The 20,354-nt window shown below is 53.8% G+C and overlaps 1 protein-coding gene across 1 annotated transcript; it reads right to left on the reverse strand.

The window, feature by feature from the left end:
- Positions 1-737: 737 nt before the first annotated feature.
- COLGALT1 (collagen beta(1-O)galactosyltransferase 1) lies at positions 738-19,597 on the reverse strand (the record flags this gene model as incomplete). Its single annotated transcript, XM_061480030.1, has 11 exons — positions 19,365-19,597; positions 16,804-16,914; positions 16,095-16,212; positions 15,874-16,008; positions 13,354-13,558; positions 9,927-10,046; positions 8,886-8,962; positions 3,785-3,891; positions 3,565-3,697; positions 2,143-2,270; positions 738-944 (listed from the first exon to the last, which is right to left on the reverse strand). Coding segments are annotated over exons 1-11 (1,574 nt in total), but the record flags the coding sequence as incomplete, so codon positions are not given.
- Between the last annotated feature and the right edge of the window lie 757 nt (positions 19,598-20,354).

A 20,354-nucleotide genomic window follows, 5' to 3' on the forward strand; every position in this document is an offset into this window, starting at 1 on the left:
TGATGGAGGCACTGCTGCGTCCATGGGGATGGGGATGGAGGCACCGCAGCGTCCATGGGGATGGGGATGGGGATGGGATGGGGATGGGATGGGGATGGAGGCACCGCAGCGTCCGTGGGGATGGGGATGGGGATGGAGGCACCGCAGCGTCCATGGGGATGGGATGGGGATGGAGGAAGGGTGAGGGGATGGCCCCCAACGGGATGCCAAGAGGCAGGAATGGGCTCTGGAGGGGAAACGGAGCCCAAGGAGCAAGGAAAACCACGGCCCAGAGGTCAGGAACCCACGGGGACAGGAGGGAGCTGCTCCGGGGAGCGGGAGCCAGCCGGGCTCCAACGGGAGGAGCCCGAGCACCAGCGCCCGCGGGAGGGAGCGCAGCTCCTGGGGGCTCTCCAGCCCCATTCCCACCCCTTCCCTTCCCTTCCAGCCCCATTCCCACCCCTTCCCTTCCAGCCCCATTCCCACCCCTTCCAGCCCCATTCCCACCCCTTCCCTTCCCTTCCTGCCCCATTCCCACCCCTTCCAGCCCCATTCCCTTCCCTTCCAGCCCCATTCCCAAACCCTTCCCGTTGTCCAGCCCCATTCCCACCCCTTCCAGCCCCATTCCCTTCCCTTCCTGCCTCATTCCCACCCCTTCCAGCCCCATTCCCGATGTCCCACCCCACTCCCGCTGTCCCGCCCCATTCCCTCCCCGTTCCCTCCCCGTTCCCGGCCCGCTCCCGCTCTGCCCTGCTCACATGGGGTGTTTGTCGAACATGAGGGGCAGGAACTCGTCCACGGGCAGGAGCTTGGCCAGGGGCTGGGCCGCCAGCAGCTTGCGGGCCCCGCGCAGCCCCAGGACGTAGCCCAGGCTCCAGTAGGAGTAATCGGCTTCCACCAGGTTCCGCACGCCCGGCACCGGCCGCTCCGGCCGCTCCAGCTGCATCCGCTTCCTGCCGATGTAACTGCGGGGAGCGGAGCGGTGGGGCTGGGAGCGGCGGAGGGGCTGGGAGGGGCGCGGTGGGGCTCAGTGGGGCTGGGAGCAGCAGAGCGGGGAGCGGTGGGGCTGGGAGCGGCGGGGGGGGCGCAGTGGGGCAGGGAGCGGGGCTCCCTCCTCCTCCCGCCCCGTTCCCATTCCCGTTCCCGTTCCCGTTCCCATTCCCGTTCCCGTTCCCATTCCCGTTCCCGTTCCCGTTCCCATTCCCGTTTCCGTTCCCGTTCCATTCCCGTTTCCATTCCCGTTCCCGTTCCTGTTCCCGTTCCCACCCATTCCCCATTCCCGTTTCCATTCCCGTTCCCATTCCCATTCCCGTTTCCATTCCCGTTCCCATTCCCGTTCCCATTCCCGTTCCCATTCCCATTCCCGTTTCCATTCCCGTTCCCATTCCCGTTCCCGTTTCCGTTCCCGTTCCCATTCCCCGTTCCCGTTCCTGTTCCTGTTCCCATTCCCGTTCCCATTCCCGTTCCTGTTCCCGTTCCGGTTCCCATTCCCATTCCCATTCCCGTTCCCATTTCCATTCCCGTTCCCATTCCTGTTCCCATTTCCATTCCCGTTCCCATTCCTGTTCCTGTTCTGGTTCCCATTCCCGTTCCCATTCCCGTTCCCATTCCCGTTCCCCCCGTTCCCGTTCCCATTCCCGTTCCCCTTCCCGTTCCCGTTCCGGTTCCCGTTCCCATTCCCGTTCCCGTTCCTCTTCCCGTTCCCCTTCCCGTTCCCGTTCCGGTTCCCTTTCCCATTCCCGTTCCCGTTCCCATTCCCGTTTCCATTCCCGTTCCCGTTCCCATTCCCGTTTCCATTCCCGTTCCCGTTCCCATTCCCGTTCCCCCCGTTCTCTTTCCCGTTCCCCTTCCCGTTCCCCTTCCCATTCCCCTTCCCATTCCCGTTCCGGTTCCCGTTCCGGTTCCCTTTCCCGTTCCCATTCCCGTTCCCGTTCCTCTTCCCGTTCCCCTTCCCGTTCCCCTTCCCGTTCCCCTTCCCGTTCCCGTTCCGGTTCCCGTTCCCATTCCCGTTCCTCTTCCCGTTCCCCTTCCCGTTCCCGTTCCCGTTCCGGTTCCCGTTCCGGTTCCGGTTCCCGTTCCCATTCCCGTTCCCGTTCCGGTTCCCGTTCCCGTTCCCATTCCCGTTCCGGTTCCCGTTCCCGTTCCCGTTCCCCGGACGCTCACATCAGGTCCCACGGGATCCGCTGCGTTTCGAGCTCCTGCATCAGGGTCCGGAGGCGGCGCTTGAAGAAGATCTCGAAGCGGAGATCGTCCTCGAAGACCAGCGAGGCCCGGAGCCCCCGCGCCGCGATCTGCGGGGGGCAACGGGGGGCAGCCCCTGACCCCCCCATCCTGCTGCTGCTGGGGAGAGGGATCCAACCCAGGGACAACAGGGATCCAACCCAATGGGATGGGGGAGCCAACCCAGGGACTACAGGGATCATTATTAACGGATCATTCCCATCATTCCCACCAGGATTAAGGGCTCATTCCCATCATTATTAAGGGCTCATTCCCATCATTCCCATCATTATTAAAGGCTCATTCCCATCATTCCCATCATTATTAAGGGCTCTATTCCCATCATTCCCATCATTCCCATCATTATTAAAGGCTCATTCCCATCATTCCCATCATTATTAAGGGCTCTATTCCCATCATTCCCATCATTATTAAAGGCTCATTCCCATCATTATTAAGGGCTCTATTCCCATCATTCCCATCATTATTAAAGGCTCATTCCCATCATTCCCATCATTATTAAGGGCTCTATTCCCATCATTCCCATCATTATTAAAGGCTCATTCCCATCATTCCCATCATTGTTAAGGGCTCTATTCCCCTCATTCCCATCATTCCCATCATTCCCATCATTATTAAAGGCTCATTCCCATCATTATTAAAGGCTCATTCCCATCATTCCCATCATTATTAAAGGCTCATTCCCATCATTCCCACCAGGATTAAGGGCTCATTCCCATTATTATTAAGGGCTCATTCCCCTCATTCCCATCATTATTAAAGGCTCATTCCCATCATTATTAAGGGCTCATTCCTATCATTCCCATCATTATTAAGGGATCATTCCCATCATTCCCATCATTATTAAAGGCTCATTCCCATCATTCCCACCAGGATTAAGGGCTCATTCCCATTATTATTAAGGGCTCTATTCCCATCATTCCCATCATTATTAAAGGCTCATTCCCATCATTCCCATCATTATTAAGGGCTCTATTCCCCTCATTCCCATCATTATTAAGGGCTCATTCCCATCATTCCCATCATTATTAAAGGCTCATTCCCATCATTCCCATCATTATTAAGGGCTCTATTCCCCTCATTCCCATCATTATTAAGGGCTTTATTCCCCTCATTCCCATCATTATTAAAGGCTCATTCCCATCATTATTAAAGGCTCATTCCCATCATTATTAAGGGCCCATTCCTATCATTCCCATCATTATTAAGGGATCATTTCCATCATTCCCATCATTATTAAGGGCTCATTCCCATCATTCCCATCATTATTAACGGCTCATTCCCCTCATTCCCACCAGGATTAAGGGCTCTCCCCCCCCCATTCCCCCCGGGATCAGCTCTCACCTCCTGCCAGACCCGGTAGTGGCTCAGGAAACATCCCAGCTCCCCCTTGGTGAGCGGGCGGCCGTGGTACGGATCCCGGTATCCCGGCAGCATCCGGATGCCCAGCGCCTGCACCTCGCTGCTGTTCATGGCCCTGCAAGGCCCCCGCCTGCAGCCCGGCCCCATTCCCATGGGAGCTGGGAATTCCGCCCCCCCCCCCCCCCCCCCCCCCATCACTCACCTCCCATCCACGGCCTCCACCAGCTTGCAGGAGATCTCCTGCTCCCGCAGCGTCCGCAGCATCCGCGCCCGGCGCTCGGCGCGGCGCCGCAGGTTGATGAGGAAAACCTGGAGAAAGAGGGAATGGGGGGGGGGGGGGGGGGATGGAGAAAGGGGGGGAGAGAAAGAGCAAAAAGTCAGGAAATAGAAAAAAATTCCAAAAATTCCAGGAAAAGGGCAAAAACTAAACAAAAATTCCAGAAAAAGGAAAAAATTCCCCAAAATTCCAGGAAAAGGGGAAAAATAAACAAAATTCCAGAAAAAATAAACAAAAATTCCAGAAAAAGGAAAAAATTCCCCAAAATTCCAGGAAAATAGGAAAAAAATTAAACAAAAATTCCAGAAAAAGGAAAAAATTCCCCAAAATTCCAGGAAAAGGGAAAAATAAACAAAATTCCAGAAAAAATAAACAAAATTCCAGAAAAAGGAAAAAATTCCCCAAAATACCAGGAAAAGGGAAAAAATAAACAAAATTCCAGAAAAAATAAACAAAATTCCAGAAAAAGGAAAAAATTCCCCAAAATACCAGGAAAAGGGAAAAAATAAACAAAATTCCAGAAAAAATAAACAAAATTCCAGAAAAAGGAAAAAATTCCCCAAAATACCAGGAAAAGGGAAAAAATAAACAAAAATTCCAGAAAAAGGGGAAAAATCCCCAAAATTCCAGAAAAAGGGAAAAAAAAACACAAAAATTCCAGAAAAAGGAAAAAATTCTCCAAAATTCCAGGAAAAGGGAAAAAATAAACAAAATTCCAGAAAAATAAACAAAATTCCAGAAGAAGGGAAAAAATTCCCCAAAATTCCAGGAAAAGGGAAAAAAATAAACAAAAATTCCAGAAAAAGGAAAAAATTCCCAAAAATTCCAGGAAAAGGGAAAAAATAAACAAAAATTCCAGAAAAAGGGAAAAAATCCCCAAAATTCCAGAAAAAGGGAAAAAAAACACAAAAATTCCAGAAAAAGGAAAAAAATTCCCCAAAATTCCAGGAAAAGGGAAAAAATAAACAAAAATTCCAGAAAAAGGAAAAAATTCCCCAAAATTCCAGGAAAAGGGAAAAAATAAACAAAATTCCAGAAAAAGGAAAAAATTCCCCAAAATTCCAGGAAAAGGGAAAAATAAACAAAAAATTCAGAAAAAGGAAAAAATTCCCCAAAATTCCAGGAAAAGGGAAAAAAATAAACAAAAATTCCAGAAAAAGGGAAAAAATCGCCAAAATTCCATAAAAAGGGAAAAAAACCACAAAAATTCCAGAAAAAGGAAAAAAATTCCCCAAAATTCCAGGAAAAGGGAAAAAAATAAACAAAAATTCCAGAAAAAGGAAAAAATTCCCCAAAATTCCAGGAAAAGGGGAAAAATAAACAAAAAATTCCAGAAAAAAGAAAAAATTCCCAAAAATTCCAGGAAAAGGGAAAAAATAAACAAAATTCCAGAAAAAATCAACAAAATTCCAGAAAAGGGGAAAAAATTCCCCAAAATTCCAGGAAAAGGGAAAAAAATAAACAAAAATTCCAGAAAAAGGAAAAAATTCCCCAAAATTCCAGGAAAAGGGGAAAAAATAAACAAAAATTCCAGAAAAAGGGAAAAAAATCCCCAAAATTAAAAAAAAAGCGAAAAAATAAACAAAAATTCCAGAAAAAGGAAAAAATTCCCCAAAATTCCAGGAAAAGGGGAAAAATAAACAAAAATTCCAGAAAAAGGAAAAAATTCCCAAAAATTCCAGGAAAAGGGAAAAAAAAAATTTTCAGAAAAAAGAAAAAAATCCCCAAAATTCCAGGAGAAGGGAAAAAAAAACCACAAAAATTCCAGAAAAAAGAAAAAATTCCCCCAAATTCCAGGAAAAGGGGAAAAATAAACAAAAAATTCCAGAAACAGGAAAAAATTCCCCAAAATTCCAGGAAAAGGGAAAAAATAAACAAAAATTAAAGAAAAAGGAAAAAATTCCCCAAAATTCCAGGACAAGGGGAAAAATAAACAAAAACTTCCAGAAAAAAGAAAAAATTCCCCAAAATTCCAGGAAAAGGGAAAAAAATAAACAAAAATTAAAGAAAAAAGAAAAAATCCCCAAAATTCCAGGAAAAGGGAAAAAAACCCCCAATAATTTCAGAAAAAGGAAAAAATTCCCCAAAATTCTAGGAAAAGGGGAAAAAATAAACAAAAATTCCAGAAAAAGGAAAAAATTCCCCAAAATTCCAGGAAAAGGGAAAAAAATAAACAAAAATTCCAGAAAAAAGAAAAAATTCTCAAAAATTCCAGAAAAAGGGGAAAAATAAAGAAAAATTCCAGAAAAAGGAAAATATTCCCCAAAATTCCAGGAAAAGAGGAAAAATAAACAAAAATTAAAGAAAAAGGAAAAACTTCCCCAAAATTCCAGGAAAAGGGGAAAAAAAACCACAAAAATTTCACAATAAGGAAAAATTCCCCAAAATTCCAGGAAAAGGGAAAAAAACCACAAAAATTCCTGAAAAAAGAAAAAATTCCCCAAAATTCCAGGAAAAGGGAAAAAAAAACACAAAAATTCCTGAAAAAAGAAAAAATTCCCCAAAATTCCAGGAAAAGGGGAAAAATAAACAAAAAATTCCAGAAAAAGGAAAAAATTCCCCAAAATTCCAGGAAAAGGGGAAAAATAAACAAAAAATTCCAGAAAAAGGAAAAAATTCCCCAAAATTCCAGGAAAAGGGGAAAAATATACAAAAATTAAAGAAAAAGGAAAAAATTCCCCAAAATTCCAGGAAAAGAGGAAAAATAAAAATTAAAGAAAAAGGAAAAAAATCCCCAAAATTCCAGGAAAAGGGAAAAAATAAAAAATTCCAGAAAAAGGAAAAAATTCCCCCAAATTCCAGGAAAAGGGGAAAAATATACAAAAATTAAAGAAAAAGGAAAAAATTCCCCAAAATTCCAGGAAAAGAGGAAAAATATACAAAAATTAAAGAAAAAAAGAAAAAATTCCCCAAAATTCCAGGAAAAGAGGAAAAATAAAAATTAAAGAAAAGGGGGAAAAAAATCCCAAAGTTCAATAAAAAGGAAAAAAATCCCCAAATTTCCAAGAAAACAGAAAAAAAAAAAAAACAAGAAAAGGGAAAAAATCCCAAAAATTCAGTAAAAAGAAAGAAGTTCTCCAAATTCCAAGAAAACACAAAAACTCCAAAAATTGAAGAAAAGGTGGGGAAAAAAATCCCCAAAATTCAATAAACAGAAAAAATTTCCCCAAATTCCAAGAAAACAGAAAAAAAAAAAAATTCAAGAAAAGGGGAAAAAATTCCCAACATTCCAAGAAAACAAAAAAAAATCCCCAACATTCAGTAAAAAGAAAGAAATTCTCCAAATTCCAAGAAAACAGAAAAACCTCCAAAAATTCAAGAAAAGGTGGGGAAAAAGCCCCAAATTCCAAGAAACCAGAAAAAAATCCAAAAAACACAAGAGAAGGGGACAAACCCCAAAATTCAAGAAAAGGGGGAAAAAATCCCAAAATTCAATAAAAAGAAAAAAAATCCCCAAAATTCCAAGAAAGGGAAAAAACTCCAAAAATACAAGAAAAGGGGGAAAAATCCCCAAAATTCAATAAACAGGAAAAAAAATCAAGAAAAAGAAAAAAATCCCCAAATTTCAAGAAAACAGAAAAAAAAAGCGAAACTTCCAAGAAAACAGAAAAAAGTCCAAAAATTCAAGGGGGAAAAAAAATCCCCAAAATTCAATAAAAAAGAAAAAATTTCCCCAAAATTCCAAGAAAACAGAAAAAAAAATCAAGAAAAGGGAAAAAAATCCCGAAAATTCCATAAAAAGGGAAAAAAATCCCAAAAATTCATTAAAAAGAAAAAAATTTTCCTAAATCCCAAGAAAACAGAAAAAAAAAAAATTCAAGAAAAAGGGGGGAAAAAGCCCCCAAATTCCCAGAAAACAGAAAAAAATCCTAAAAGCTCAAGGGGACAAACCCCCAAAATTCAAGAAAAGGGGGAAAAAAAAATCCCAAAAATTCAATAAACAGAGAAAAAATCCCCAAAATTCCAAGGAAACAGAAAAAAAAAAAACCAAGAATAGGGGGAAAAAAATTCCCAAAATTCAATAAAAAGAAAAAAAATCCCCAGATTTCCAAGGGGGAAAAACCCCTCAAAAATTCAATTAAAAAAAAAAACAAATTCCAAGAAAACAGAAAAAACTCCAAAAATTCAAGGAAAGGGGGAAAAATCCCAAAAATTCAATAAACAGAAAAAAATCAATTTAAAAAAATCCCCAAATTCCTAGAAAACAGAAAAAAAAAAAAATTCCAAGAAAACAGAAAAAACTCCAAAAATTCAAGGGGGAAAGAATCCCAAAAAATTCAATAAAAAGAAAAAATTTCCCCAAAATTCCAAGGAAACAGAAAAAAATAAACAAAATTCAAGAAAAGGGGAAAAAAATCCCAGAATTCAATAAAAAGAAAAAAATTCCCCAAAACTCCAAGAAAAGGGAAAAAAAACTCAAAAATTCAATAAAAAGAAAAAAATTCCCAAATTCCAAGGGGGAAAAAATCCCAAAAATTCAATAAACAGAAAAGAAAATTCAATAAAAAGAAAACAATTCCACAAATTCCAAGAAAACAAAAAAAAACAAATTTCAAGAAAACAAAAAAAAAACAAAAATTCAAGAAAAGGGAAAAAAATCCCCAAAATGCAATAAAAATAAAAAATTCTGCAAATTCCTAGAAAACAGAAAAAACTCCAAAAATTCAAGTGGAAAAAATCTCAACAATTCAATAGAAAGAAAAAAAATCCCCAGAATTCCAAGAAAACAGAAAAAAAAAAAATCAAGAAAAGAGAAAAAATCCCCAAAATTCCAAGAAAAGGGAAAAAATCCCAAAAATTCAGTAAAAAGAAATTCCCCCAAATCCCAAGAAAACAGAAAAAAAAAACCAAAAATTCAAGAAAAGGGACCAAATATCCCCAAAATTCAATACCCCCCCCCAAGAATCCAAGAAAAGGGGGGAAAATCCCCAAATCCCTGGGACGCCCCCGGATCCACCCGAGCAGGATGGGACCCCCCCCCCCCCCCCCATCCCAAATCCCATTGGAGGGGTCCCCAAATCCTCACCTCATCGAAGCCCATCTTATCCGGGACCTTCGGGGGGACCCACACGTGGGGGGACGGCTCCGCGGGGGGGTTCTTCACTAGGGGAGGGTGAAGGATGCTCCGTAAGGAACAGATCCATAGGGACCGATCCATAGGGAACGGATCCATAGGGAATGGATCCATAGGGAACAGATCCATAGGAACAGATCCATAGGGAACTGATCCATAGGGAACTGATCCATAGGAACAGCTCCATAGGGAACAGATCCATAGGGAACTGATCCATAGGGACCGATCCATAGGGAACGGATCCATAGGAACAGATCCATAGGAACAGATCCATAGGAATGGATCTATAGGGAACAGATCCATAGGAACAGATCCATAGGGAACAGATCCATAGGGAACTGATCCATAGGGAACTGATCCATAGGAACAGCTCCATAGGGAACAGATCCATAGGGAACAGATCCATAGGGAACTGATCCATAGGGACCGATCCATAGGGAACAGATCCATAGGAACAGATCCATAAGGAACTGATCCATAGGGAACAGATCCATAGGAACAGATCCATAGGAACAGCTCCATAGGGAACTGATCCATAGGAACAGCTCCATAGGAACAGATCCATAGGGGACAGATCCATAGGGAACTGATCCATAGGGACCGATCCATAGGGAACGGATCCATAGGAACAGATCCATAGGAACAGATCCATAGGGAATGGATCCATAGGGAACAGATCCATAGGAACAGATCCATAGGGAACAGATCCATAGGGAACTGATCCATAGGGAACTGATCCATAGGAACAGCTCCATAGGGAACAGATCCATAGGGAACAGATCCATAGGGAACTGATCCATAGGGACCGATCCATAGGGAACAGATCCATAGGAACAGATCCATAAGGAACTGATCCATAGGGAACAGATCCATAGGAACAGATCCATAGGAACAGCTCCATAGGGAACTGATCCATAGGGAACTGATCCATAGGAACTGATCCATAGGAACGGCTCCATAGGGACCGGCTCCATAGGGAATGGGGGGGCTCACCCATGATCTCGAGCAGGACGTGCAGGAAGCTCTCGGCCTCATCCTGCAGGGAGCTGTGCGCGCGCAGCGGCACCGGCAGGAAGCCGTAAACGTCCCGGTTGCACACGAACATCTGCACCTCTGCGGGAACAGAGGGGATCGGGATCGGGATTGGGATCGGGATTGGGATCGGGATCGGGATCAGCCGTAAACGTCCCGGTTGCACACGAACATCTGCACCTCTGCGGGAACAGAGGGGGATCGGGAGCGGGAGCGGGAGCGGGATTGGGATCGGGATCGGGATTGGGATTGGGATCAGGATCGGGATCAGCCGCAAACGTCCCGGTTGCACACGAACATCTGCACCTCTGCGGGAACAGAGGGGGATCGGGATCGGGATCGGGATTGGGAGCGGGATCGGGATTGGGATCGGGATTGGGAGCGGGATTGGGAGCGGATCGGGATTGGGATCGGGATTGGGAGCGGGATTGGGAGCGGGATCGGGATTGGGATCAGGATCGGGATCAGCCGTAAACGTCCCGGTTGCACACGAACATCTGCTCCTCTGCGGGAACAGAGGGGGATCGGGATCGGGATTGGGATCGGGATTGGGATCGGGATCGGGAGCGGGATCAGGATTGGGAGCGGGATCGGGATTGGGATCAGGATCGGGATCAGCCGTAAACGTCCCGGTTGCACACGAACATCTGCACCTCTGCGGGAACAGAGGGGGATCGGGAGCGGGAGCGGGATCGGGATCGGGATTGGGATCGGGATCGGGATCGGGATCAGGATCAGGATCGGGATCAGGATCAGGATCGGGATCAGCCGTAAACGTCCCGGTTGCACACGAACATCTGCACCTCTGCGGGAACAGAGGGGGATCGGGAGCGGGAGTGGGATCGGGATCGGGATCAGGATCAGGATCGGGAGCGGGATCGGGATCGGGATTGGGATCAGGAGCAGGATCAGGATCGGGATCAGGATCAGGATCGGGATCAGCCGTAAACGTCCCGGTTGCACACGAACATCTGCACCTCTGCGGGAAGGGAGCGGGATTGGGATCGGGATTGGGATCGGGATCGGGATCAGGATCGGGATCAGCCGTAAACATTCCGGTTGCACACGAACATCTGCACCTCTGCAGGAACAGAGGGGGATCGGGATCGGGATTGGGATCGGGATCGGGAGCAGGATCAGGATCGGGATCAGGATCAGGATCGGGATCAGCCGTAAACGTTCCGGTTGCACACGAACATCTGCACCTCTGCGGGAACAGAGGGGGATCGGGAGCGGGAGCGGGATCGGGATCGGGATCAGGATCGGGATCAGGATCGGGATCAGAATTGAGCTCAGGATAGGGATCGGGATCAGAATTGGGATCAGGATCAGGATCGGGATCAGGACTGGGATAGGGATTGGGATCAGGATCAGGATCTGGATCAGGATCGGGATAGGGATTGGGATCGGGACTGGGATCTGGACCAGGACTGGGATCAGGATAGGGACCAGGATCGGGATTGGGACTGGCAGAGGTATTGGGATTGGGATCATGATCGGGACTGGGATCAGGATCAGGATCCCCCCCCCGCCCCGGACATTGAAACCCAAAGCACTTGGCAATGGAAGCAGCGTGGGGAGCAGCCCCCTTCCAGCCGGGATCCGGAGCTGAGGCAATGCCATGATCCCGTGATTCCCTGATCCTGTGATTCCCTGATCCCGTTATTCCCTGATCCCACCATTCCCTGATTCAATGACCCCGTGATTCCCTGATCCTGTGATTCCCTGATCCCGTTTTTCCCTGATCCCGCCATTCCCTGATCCCACCATTCCCTGATTCAATGACCCCGTGATTCCCTGGATCCAGGTTCCCTGATCCCGCGATTCCCTGATCCTGTGATCCTATGATCCCATCATTCCCTGTTCCCGCGATTCCCTGATCCCAAGACTTCATGATCCCGATCCCGATTCCCTGATCCCGTGATCCCTGATCCCCTCATTCCGTGATCCCATGATTCCCTGATCTCGTCATTCCTGATCCTGATTCCCTGATCCTGTGATCCCATGATCCCATCATTCCCTGATCCTGTCATTCCCCAATCCCCTGACCTCATGATCCCCTGATCCCATGATCCCTGATCCCGTGATCCCATGATCCCATGATTCCCTGATCTCCTCATTCCCGATCCTGATTCCCTGATCCCAATCCTGCTCCTGCCATTCCCTGCTCCCATCATTCCCTGCTCCATAACCTCGTGATCCCCTGCTCCCAATTCCCTGATCCCGTCATTCCCTGCTCCCAATCCCTGCTCCCGCAATTCCCTGATCCCAAGGCCGCATGATCCCCTGATCCCGTCATTCCCAACCCCAATCTCATCATTCCCTGATCCCGATCCCTGATCCCATCATTCCCTGATCCCATCATTCCCCAATCCCATCATTCCCAACCCCGATCCCATCATTCCCCGATCCCATCATTCCCGATCCCCTGATCCTGATCCCATCATTCCCAACCCTGATCCCACCATTCCCTGATCCCATCATTTCCTGATCCCATCATTCCCAACCCCGATCCCATCATTCCCTGATCCCATCATTCCCTGGTCCCATCATTCCCAACCCCGATCCCATCATTCCCGGATCCCATCATTCACAATCCCAATCCCCTGATCCCGATCCCATCATTCCCTGATCCCATTCCCTGCTCCCATCATTACCATTCCCAACCCCAATCCCTTCATCCCCCGATCCCGTCATTCCCTGATCCCAATCCCTGATCCTGCTCCCATCATTCCCAATCCCAACCCCGATCCCGTCATTCCCTGCTCCCAATCCCATTCCCTGCTCCCATCATTCCCAATCCCGACGCCGATGCCGTCATTCCCTGCTCCCAATCCCATTCCCTGCTCCCGTCATTCCCAATCCCAACCCCGATCTCGTCATTCCCTGATCCCAATCCCATTCCCTGCTCCCGTCATTCCCAATCCCAACCCCGATCCCGTCATTTCCTGATCCCAATCCCATTCCCTGCTCCCATCATTCCCAATCCCAACCCCGATCCCGTCATTCCCTGCTCCCAATCCCATTCCCTGCTCCCGTCATTCCCAATCCCAACCCCGATCCCGTCATTCCCTGCTCCCAATCCCATTCCCTGCTCCCATCATTCCCAATCCCAACCCCGATCCCGTCATTCCCTGCTCCCAATCCCATTCCCTGCTCCCATCATTCCCAATCCCAACCCCGATCCCGTCATTCCCTGCTCCCATTCCCTGCTCCCGTCATTCCCAATCCCGACGCCGATGCCGTCATTCCCTGCTCCCAATCCCATTCCCTGCTCCCATCATTCCCAATCCCAACCCCGATCCCGTCATTCCCTGCTCCCAATCCCATTCCCTGCTCCCGTCATTCCCAATCCGGACGCCGATGCCGCGGTGCCGCGGGCTCTCACGGGCGCGGCGGCAGGCGTGGGCGAAGGCGATGATGTCGTCCAGGGCGCCGGCGTAGTCGGGCGGGGGGGGGTGGAAGCGGAGCGCGGCGGTGCCGGCGCGGCGCAGGTCCAGCAGGAAGGTCGAGTGCACCATGGGCACCGCGAAGCAGCCGCGGCGCTCCCGGCGCCGCACCGGCAGGTACAGGGCTGTGCGGCGGTAGTAACCCTGCGGGGGGGGGAACCGCATGAGGGACCCGAAGGATGTGGGACCCAGATGTGGGACCCAGATGTGAGACCCAAAGGATGTGGGACCCAGATGTGGGACCCAGATGTGGGACCCAGATGTGGGACCCAGATGTGGGACCCAGATGTGGGACCCAGATGTGAGACCCAAAGGATGTGGGACCCAGATGTGGGACCCAAAGGATGTGGCACCCAGATGTGGGACCCAGATATGGGACCCAAAGGATGTGGGACCCAAAGGATGTGGGACCCAGATGTGGTACCCAAAGGATGTGGGACCCAGATGTGGGACCCGGATGTGGGACCCAAAGGATGTGGCACACAGATGTGGGACCCAAAGGATGTGGGACCCAAAGGATGTGGGACCCAGATGTGGTACCCAAAGGATGTGGGACCCAGATGTGGGACCCAAGGGATGTGGCACCCAGATGTGGGACCCAAATGTGGGACCCAGATGTGAGACCCAAAGGATGTGGGACCCAAGTGTGGGACCCAAAGGATGTGGGACCCCAATGTGGGACCCAAATGTGGGACCCAAAGGATGTGGTACCCAAATGTGGTACTCAAAGGATGCAGCTTCCAGCTGTGGCACCCAAGGGATGCAGCTCCCAGCTGTGGTACCCAAGGGATGCAGCTCCCAGCTGTGGTACCCAAGGGATGCCCCCCAGCTGTGGTACCCAAGGGATGCCCCCCCAGCTGTGGTACCCAAGGGATGCCCCCCAGCTGTGGTACCCAAGGGATGTCCCCCAGCTGTGGTACCCAAGGGATGTCCCCCAGCTGAGGTACCCAAGGGATGCAGCTCCCAGCTTGGTACCCAAGGGATGCAGCTCCCAGCTGTGGTACCCAAGGGATGTCCCCCAGCTGTGGTACCCAAGGGATGCAGCTCCCAGCTGTGGTACCCAAGGGATGCAGCTCCCAGCTGTGGTACCCAAGGGATGCCCCCCAGCTGTGGTACCCAAGGGATGCAGCTCCCAGCTGTGGTACCCAAGGGATGCCCCCAGCTGTGGTACCCGAGGGATGCTCCCCCAGCTGTGGTACCCAAGGGATGCCCCCCAGCTGTGGTACCCAAGGGATGCTGCCCCAGCTGTGGTACCCAAGGGATGCAGCTCCCAGCTGTGGTACCCAAGGGATGCTGCCCCAGCTGTGGTACCCAAGGGATGCTGCCCCAGCTGTGGTACCCAAGGGATGCAGCTCCCAGCTGTGGTACCCAAGGGATGCAGCTCCCAGCTGTGGTACCCAAGGGATGGCCCCCAGCTTGGTACCCAAGGGATGCAGCTCCCAGCTGTGGTACCCAAGGGATGCCCCCCAGCTGTGGTACCCAAGGGATGCCCCCCAGCTGTGGTACCCAAGGGATGCAGCTCCCAGCTGTGGTACCCAAGGGATGCCCCCAGCTGTGGTACCCAAGGGATGCAGCTCCCAGCTGTGGTACCCAAGGGATGCAGCTCCCAGCTGTGGTACCCAAGGGATGCCCCCCAGCTGTGATACCCAAGGGATGCCCCCCAGCTGTGGTACCCAAGGGATGCCGCTCCCAGCTGTGGTACCCAAGGGATGCAGCTCCCAGCTGTGATACCCAAGGGATGCAGCCCCAGCTGTGGTACCCAAGGGATGCCCCCAGCTGTGGTACCCAAGGGATGCAGCTCCCAGCTGTGGTACCCAAGGGATGCCCCCAGCTGTGGTACCCAAGGGATGCAGCTCCCAGCTGTGGTACCCAAGGGATGTCCCCCAGCTGTGGTACCCAAGGGATGCAGCTCCCAGCTGTGGTACCCAAGGGATGCCCCCAGCTGTGGTACCCAAGGGATGCAGCTCCCAGCTGTGGTACCCAAGGGATGCAGCTCCCAGCTGTGGTACCCAAGGGATGCCCCCCAGCTGTGATACCCAAGGGATGCCCCCCAGCTGTGGTACCCAAGGGATGCCGCTCCCAGCTGTGGTACCCAAGGGATGCAGCTCCCAGCTGTGATACCCAAGGGATGCAGCCCCAGCTGTGGTACCCAAGGGATGCCCCCAGCTGTGGTACCCAAGGGATGCAGCTCCCAGCTGTGGTACCCAAGGGATGCCCCCAGCTGTGGTACCCAAGGGATGCAGCTCCCAGCTGTGGTACCCAAGGGATGTCCCCCAGCTGTGGTACCCAAGGGATGCAGCTCCCAGCTGTGGTACCCAAGGGATGCCCCCAGCTGTGGTACCCAAGGGATGCAGCTCCCAGCTGTGGTACCCAAGGGATGCCCCCAGCTGTGGTACCCAAGGGATGCAGCTCCCAGCTGTGGTACCCAAGGGATGCCCCCCAGCTCTACCCCACCTCACCTGCGGGGTCATCCCACACCAGAAGTTGGAATAAGCCGCCCGCGAGTCCAGCATCGGCGCCACCAGCGTCTTGTTCTCGGCCATCAGCAGCCCCAGGGTGTCGGGGTTGGTGAGGACGTTGTCAGCGTCCAGGAACTGGCCCCCAGAGCACCCAATGGGAGCCGTGAGCACCCATGGGTGCTCTGTGACCCCCCCAGTTATTGAGCCGGACCCCCCCTCACCAGCAGGTAATCGGACCAGGCAGCTCGGGCAGCCTCCAGCGCCGCCTGCCGCAGCCGCATGACGTGCTCATAGCGCAGCGGGGACCAGTGCTTGGGGCCCTCCTCATCGGGGTAGGAGCTATGGGGTGGGGGACACAAGGGGAAGGGGGGCAGAGGAGGGTCCCCCATCAGCACCCACAGGGAGCACCTGAACCAAGGGGGGGCATGAGGATCTCCCGCCCCCCCCACCCAAAACTTGGGCACCCATCGGGATCCTGACCCCAAACTCGGGCACCCCCCAGCCCTTAGGGACCCCAAATCTGGGACCCTCAACCCATGGGGACCCCAAATCTGGGCACCCCCCAGTCCATAGGGACCCTCTTGACCCCCCCTAGGTGACCCCCTTCACCCCCCCATAGGAACCCCCTTCACCCCCATAGGAACCCCCCTGACCCGCCCACAGGGACCCCCTTGACCCCCCATAGGGACCCCCTTGACCCCCCCATAGGAACCCCCTTGACCCCCCATAGGGACCCCCTTGACCCCCCCTAGGAACCCCCCCCATAGAAACCCCCTTGACCCCCCATAGGAACCCCCGTGACCCCCCCATGGGGACCCCCTTGACCCCCCCATAGGAACCCCCTTCACCCCCCCATGGGGACCCCCCTGACCCCCCATAGGGACCCCCTTGACCCCCCCACGGGGACCCCCTTGACCCCCCCCCGCTCACGTGGGCTCTTCCTGGGGCCTCCACTCCACGCGGTGGTAGAGGCCGCGCATGCGCAGCAGCCACTCCCGCAGCAGCGCCGTGGTGTTGTCCACGCTGTGGTCCGCGGCCACCCTGCACGGCGCATGCTCCAACCCGGCCCCGGTGCTCCCCCGGGTCCTGGTGCCCACCCGCCGCGCCCCGCACGGCCCCGTCCCTCCCGGAACCCGGTGTCCCCGTGTCCCCTTATCCCGGTGCACCCCCCCCATGTCCCCGTCCCTCCCATCCCCCCGTGTCCCCATGTCCCGTTCCCCCCATGTCCCCATGTCCCGTTCCCCCGTGTCCCGTTCCCCCGTGTCCCGTTCCCCCATGTCCCCATCTCTCCCATCCCCTACGTCCCCATGTCCCGTTCCCCCGTGTCCCGTTCCCCCCATGTCCCCATCTCTCCCATCCCCTACGTCCCCATGTCCCGTTCCCCCGTGTCCCGTTCCCCCATGTCCCCATCTCTCCCATCCCCTATGTCCCCATATCCCGTTCCCCCGTATCCGTTATCCCGGTGCACCCCCCCCCTATGTCCCCGTCCCTCCCATCCCCCCATGTCCCCATGTCCCGTTCCCTCGTGTCCAGTTCCCCCGTGTCCCGTTCCCCCCATGTTCCCATCTCTCCCATCCCCTATGTCCCCATGTCCCGTTCCCCTGTGTCCCGTTATCCCGGTGCACCCCCCCCATGTCCCCGTTCCTCCTATCCCCCCATGTTCCCATGTCCCGTTCCCCCATGGCCCCGTCCCTCCCATCCCCTACGTCCCCATATCCCGTTCCCCCGTGTCCCGTTATCCCGGTGCACCCCCCCCATGTCCCCATCTCTCCCATCCCCGGGTGCCCCCACGTCCCGTTCCCCCCATGGCCCCGTCCCTCCCATCCCGTAGTGTCCCCACATCCCATTCCCCCTGTGTCCCGTTATCCCGGTGCACCCCCCCACGTCCCCATCTCTCCCATCCCCCAGTGTCCCCACGTCCCATTCCCCCCATGTCCCCATGTCCCGTTCCCCCGTGTCCCGTTCCCCCCATGTCTCCATCTCTCCCATCCCCTATGTCCCCATGTCCCGTTCCCCCGTGTCCCGTTCCCCCCATGTCCCCATCTCTCCCATCCCCTATGTCCCCATGTCCCGTTCCCCCGTGTCCCGTTCCCCCCATGTCCCCATCTCTCCCATCCCCTATGTCCCCATGTCCTGTTCCCCCGTGTCCCGTTCCCCCCATGTCCCCATGTCCCGTTCCCCCGTGTCCCGTTCCCCCCATGTCCCCATCTCTCCCATCCCCTATGTCCCCATGCCCCGTTCCCCCGTGTCCCGTTCCCCGGTGCACCCCCCCATGTCCCCATCTCCCCCATCCCCGGGTGTCCCCACGTCCCATTCCCCCCATGGCCCCGTCCCTCCGTGTCCCGTTCCCCCCATGTCATGTCCCCATCTCTCCCATCCCCTATGTCCCCATGTCCCGTTCCCCCGTGTCCCGTTATCCCGGTGCACCCCCCCACGTCCCCGCTCCTCCTATCCCCGGATGTCCCCACGTTCCGTTCCCCCCACGGCCCCGTCCCTCCGTGTCCCATTCCCCCATGTCCCCATGTCCCGTTCCCCCGTGTCCCGTTATCCCGGTGCACCCCCCTGTATGTCCCCGTCCCTCCCATCTCCTGGTGTCCCCACATCCCATTCCCCCGAGTCCCGATGTCCCGGTATCTCCTGTGTCCCGTTCCCCCGTGTCCCGCTATCCCGGTGCAACCCCCCCCATGTCCCGTCCCTCCCATCCCCCGGTGTCCCCGTGTCCCGTTCCCCCGTGTCCCTACGGTGTGCCGGTGCCTCCACACGGCCCCGTCCCTCCCGTTACCCGGCGTCCCGTGTCCCGTTCCCCCCCGTGTCCCGATGCCCCGGTACCTCCCTCCCCGGTGTCCCGTTCCCCCCCATGTCCCCAATCTCTCCCATCCCCGGTGTCCCCATGTCCCCATATCCCATTCCCCCACATCCCGTTCCCCTATGTCTTGCTATCCCGGTACCTCCGATCCCCCTGTGTCCCCATGTCCCGTTCCCCCATATCGCCCTATCCCGGTACCTCCGTTCCCGCATGTCCCGTTATCCCGGTGCATCCCTCCATATCCCATCCCCCCGTCCCCCCATTCCCCCCTATCCCGATCCCCCTATCCTGTTCTCCCCTATCCCGCTCCCCCCATCCCGTCCCCCCCATCCCGCTCCCCCCCCATTCCGTCCCCCTATCCCGTTCCCCCCCCATCCCGTTCCCCCCATCCCGTTCCCCCCATCCCGCTCCCTCCATCCCGCTCCCTCCATCCCGCTCCCCCCATCCCGATCCCCCCATCCCGCTCCCCCCATCCCGCTCCCCCCATCCCGCTCCCCCCATCCCGCTCCCTCCATCCCGCTCCCCCCATCCCGTTCCCCCCCATCCCGCTCCCCCCATCCTCTCCCCCCATCCCGATCCCCCCATCCCGCTCCCCCCATCCCGTTCTCCCCCCATCCCGTTCCCCCCATCCCGATCCCCCCCCACCCGTTCCCGTTCCCCCCCGTCCCCGTTCCCCGCCCCTCACCACAGCGCCGTCCGCTCCTTGGGGTGCCGCAGCCGCTCCAGGGCTCCGAGCGTGGTGGGCAGCGCATGGGCCGCGTTCCGGGCCAGCAGCGCCACCGTGACCCGCGGCGGCAGCAGCGGCGGCTCCGGGCTCCAGCGCTCCTCGGGGAAGAACCCGCGGGCCCCGGGACCGGGCCCCGGCCCCCAGCCCAGCGCCAGCACCGCCAGCACCGCCCACGGCCCCGCCGCCATCATGGGCCAAGACTCCGCCCCCTGCCGCGGAGACACGCCCTCTGCAGCAGGCCACGCCCCTCTGCAACAGGCCACGCCCCTCGCCCCCCTCCCTCCCTTGCTCCACCCGCCCCATTCCCATCTCCCCCCATTCCCATGCCCCCCATTCCAGCTCCCCCCCCATTCCCATGCCCCCCAATTCCAGCCCCCACCCGGTCCCAGTTCCCCCCCATTCCAGCTCCCCCCCATCCCCATGCCCCCCATTCCAGCCCCCACCCGGTCCCAGCTCCCCCCCCATTCCAGCTCCGCCCCATCTCCATGCCCCCCATTCCGTCCCCCACCTATTCCCATCTCCCCCATTCCCATCTCCCCCATTCCAGCTCCCCCCCATTCCCATGCCCCCCATCCCAGCTCCCCCCCTTCCCATGCCCCCCCATTCCGTCCCCCACATATTCCCATCTCTCCCATTCCCATCTCCCCCATTTTCCCATCTCCCCCATTCCCATGCCCCCCGTTCCGTTCCCCACATATTCCCATCTCTCCCATTCCCATCTCCCCCATTCCCATGCCCCCCATTCCATCCCCCACATATTCCCATCTCCCCCATTCCCATGCCCCCCATTCCAGCTCCCCCCATTCCCATGCCCCCATTCCAACTCCCACCTATTCCCATCTCCCCCATCCTGCTCCTTCCCCTCCCCATTCCCTCTTTCCCCTCTTCTCCCTCCTGCCCCATTCTCCTCTCCCGTTGCCCTATGGAGCCCCAGGGCTTTGCCCCCCC

This window comes from Pezoporus flaviventris, unplaced genomic scaffold (genome assembly GCF_033815535.1).
Source record: "Pezoporus flaviventris isolate CSIRO_AGI_PZ_B2104156 unplaced genomic scaffold, CSIRO_AGI_Pfla_v1 ptg000165l, whole genome shotgun sequence".
Taxonomy (NCBI): domain Eukaryota; kingdom Metazoa; phylum Chordata; class Aves; order Psittaciformes; family Psittacidae; genus Pezoporus; species Pezoporus flaviventris.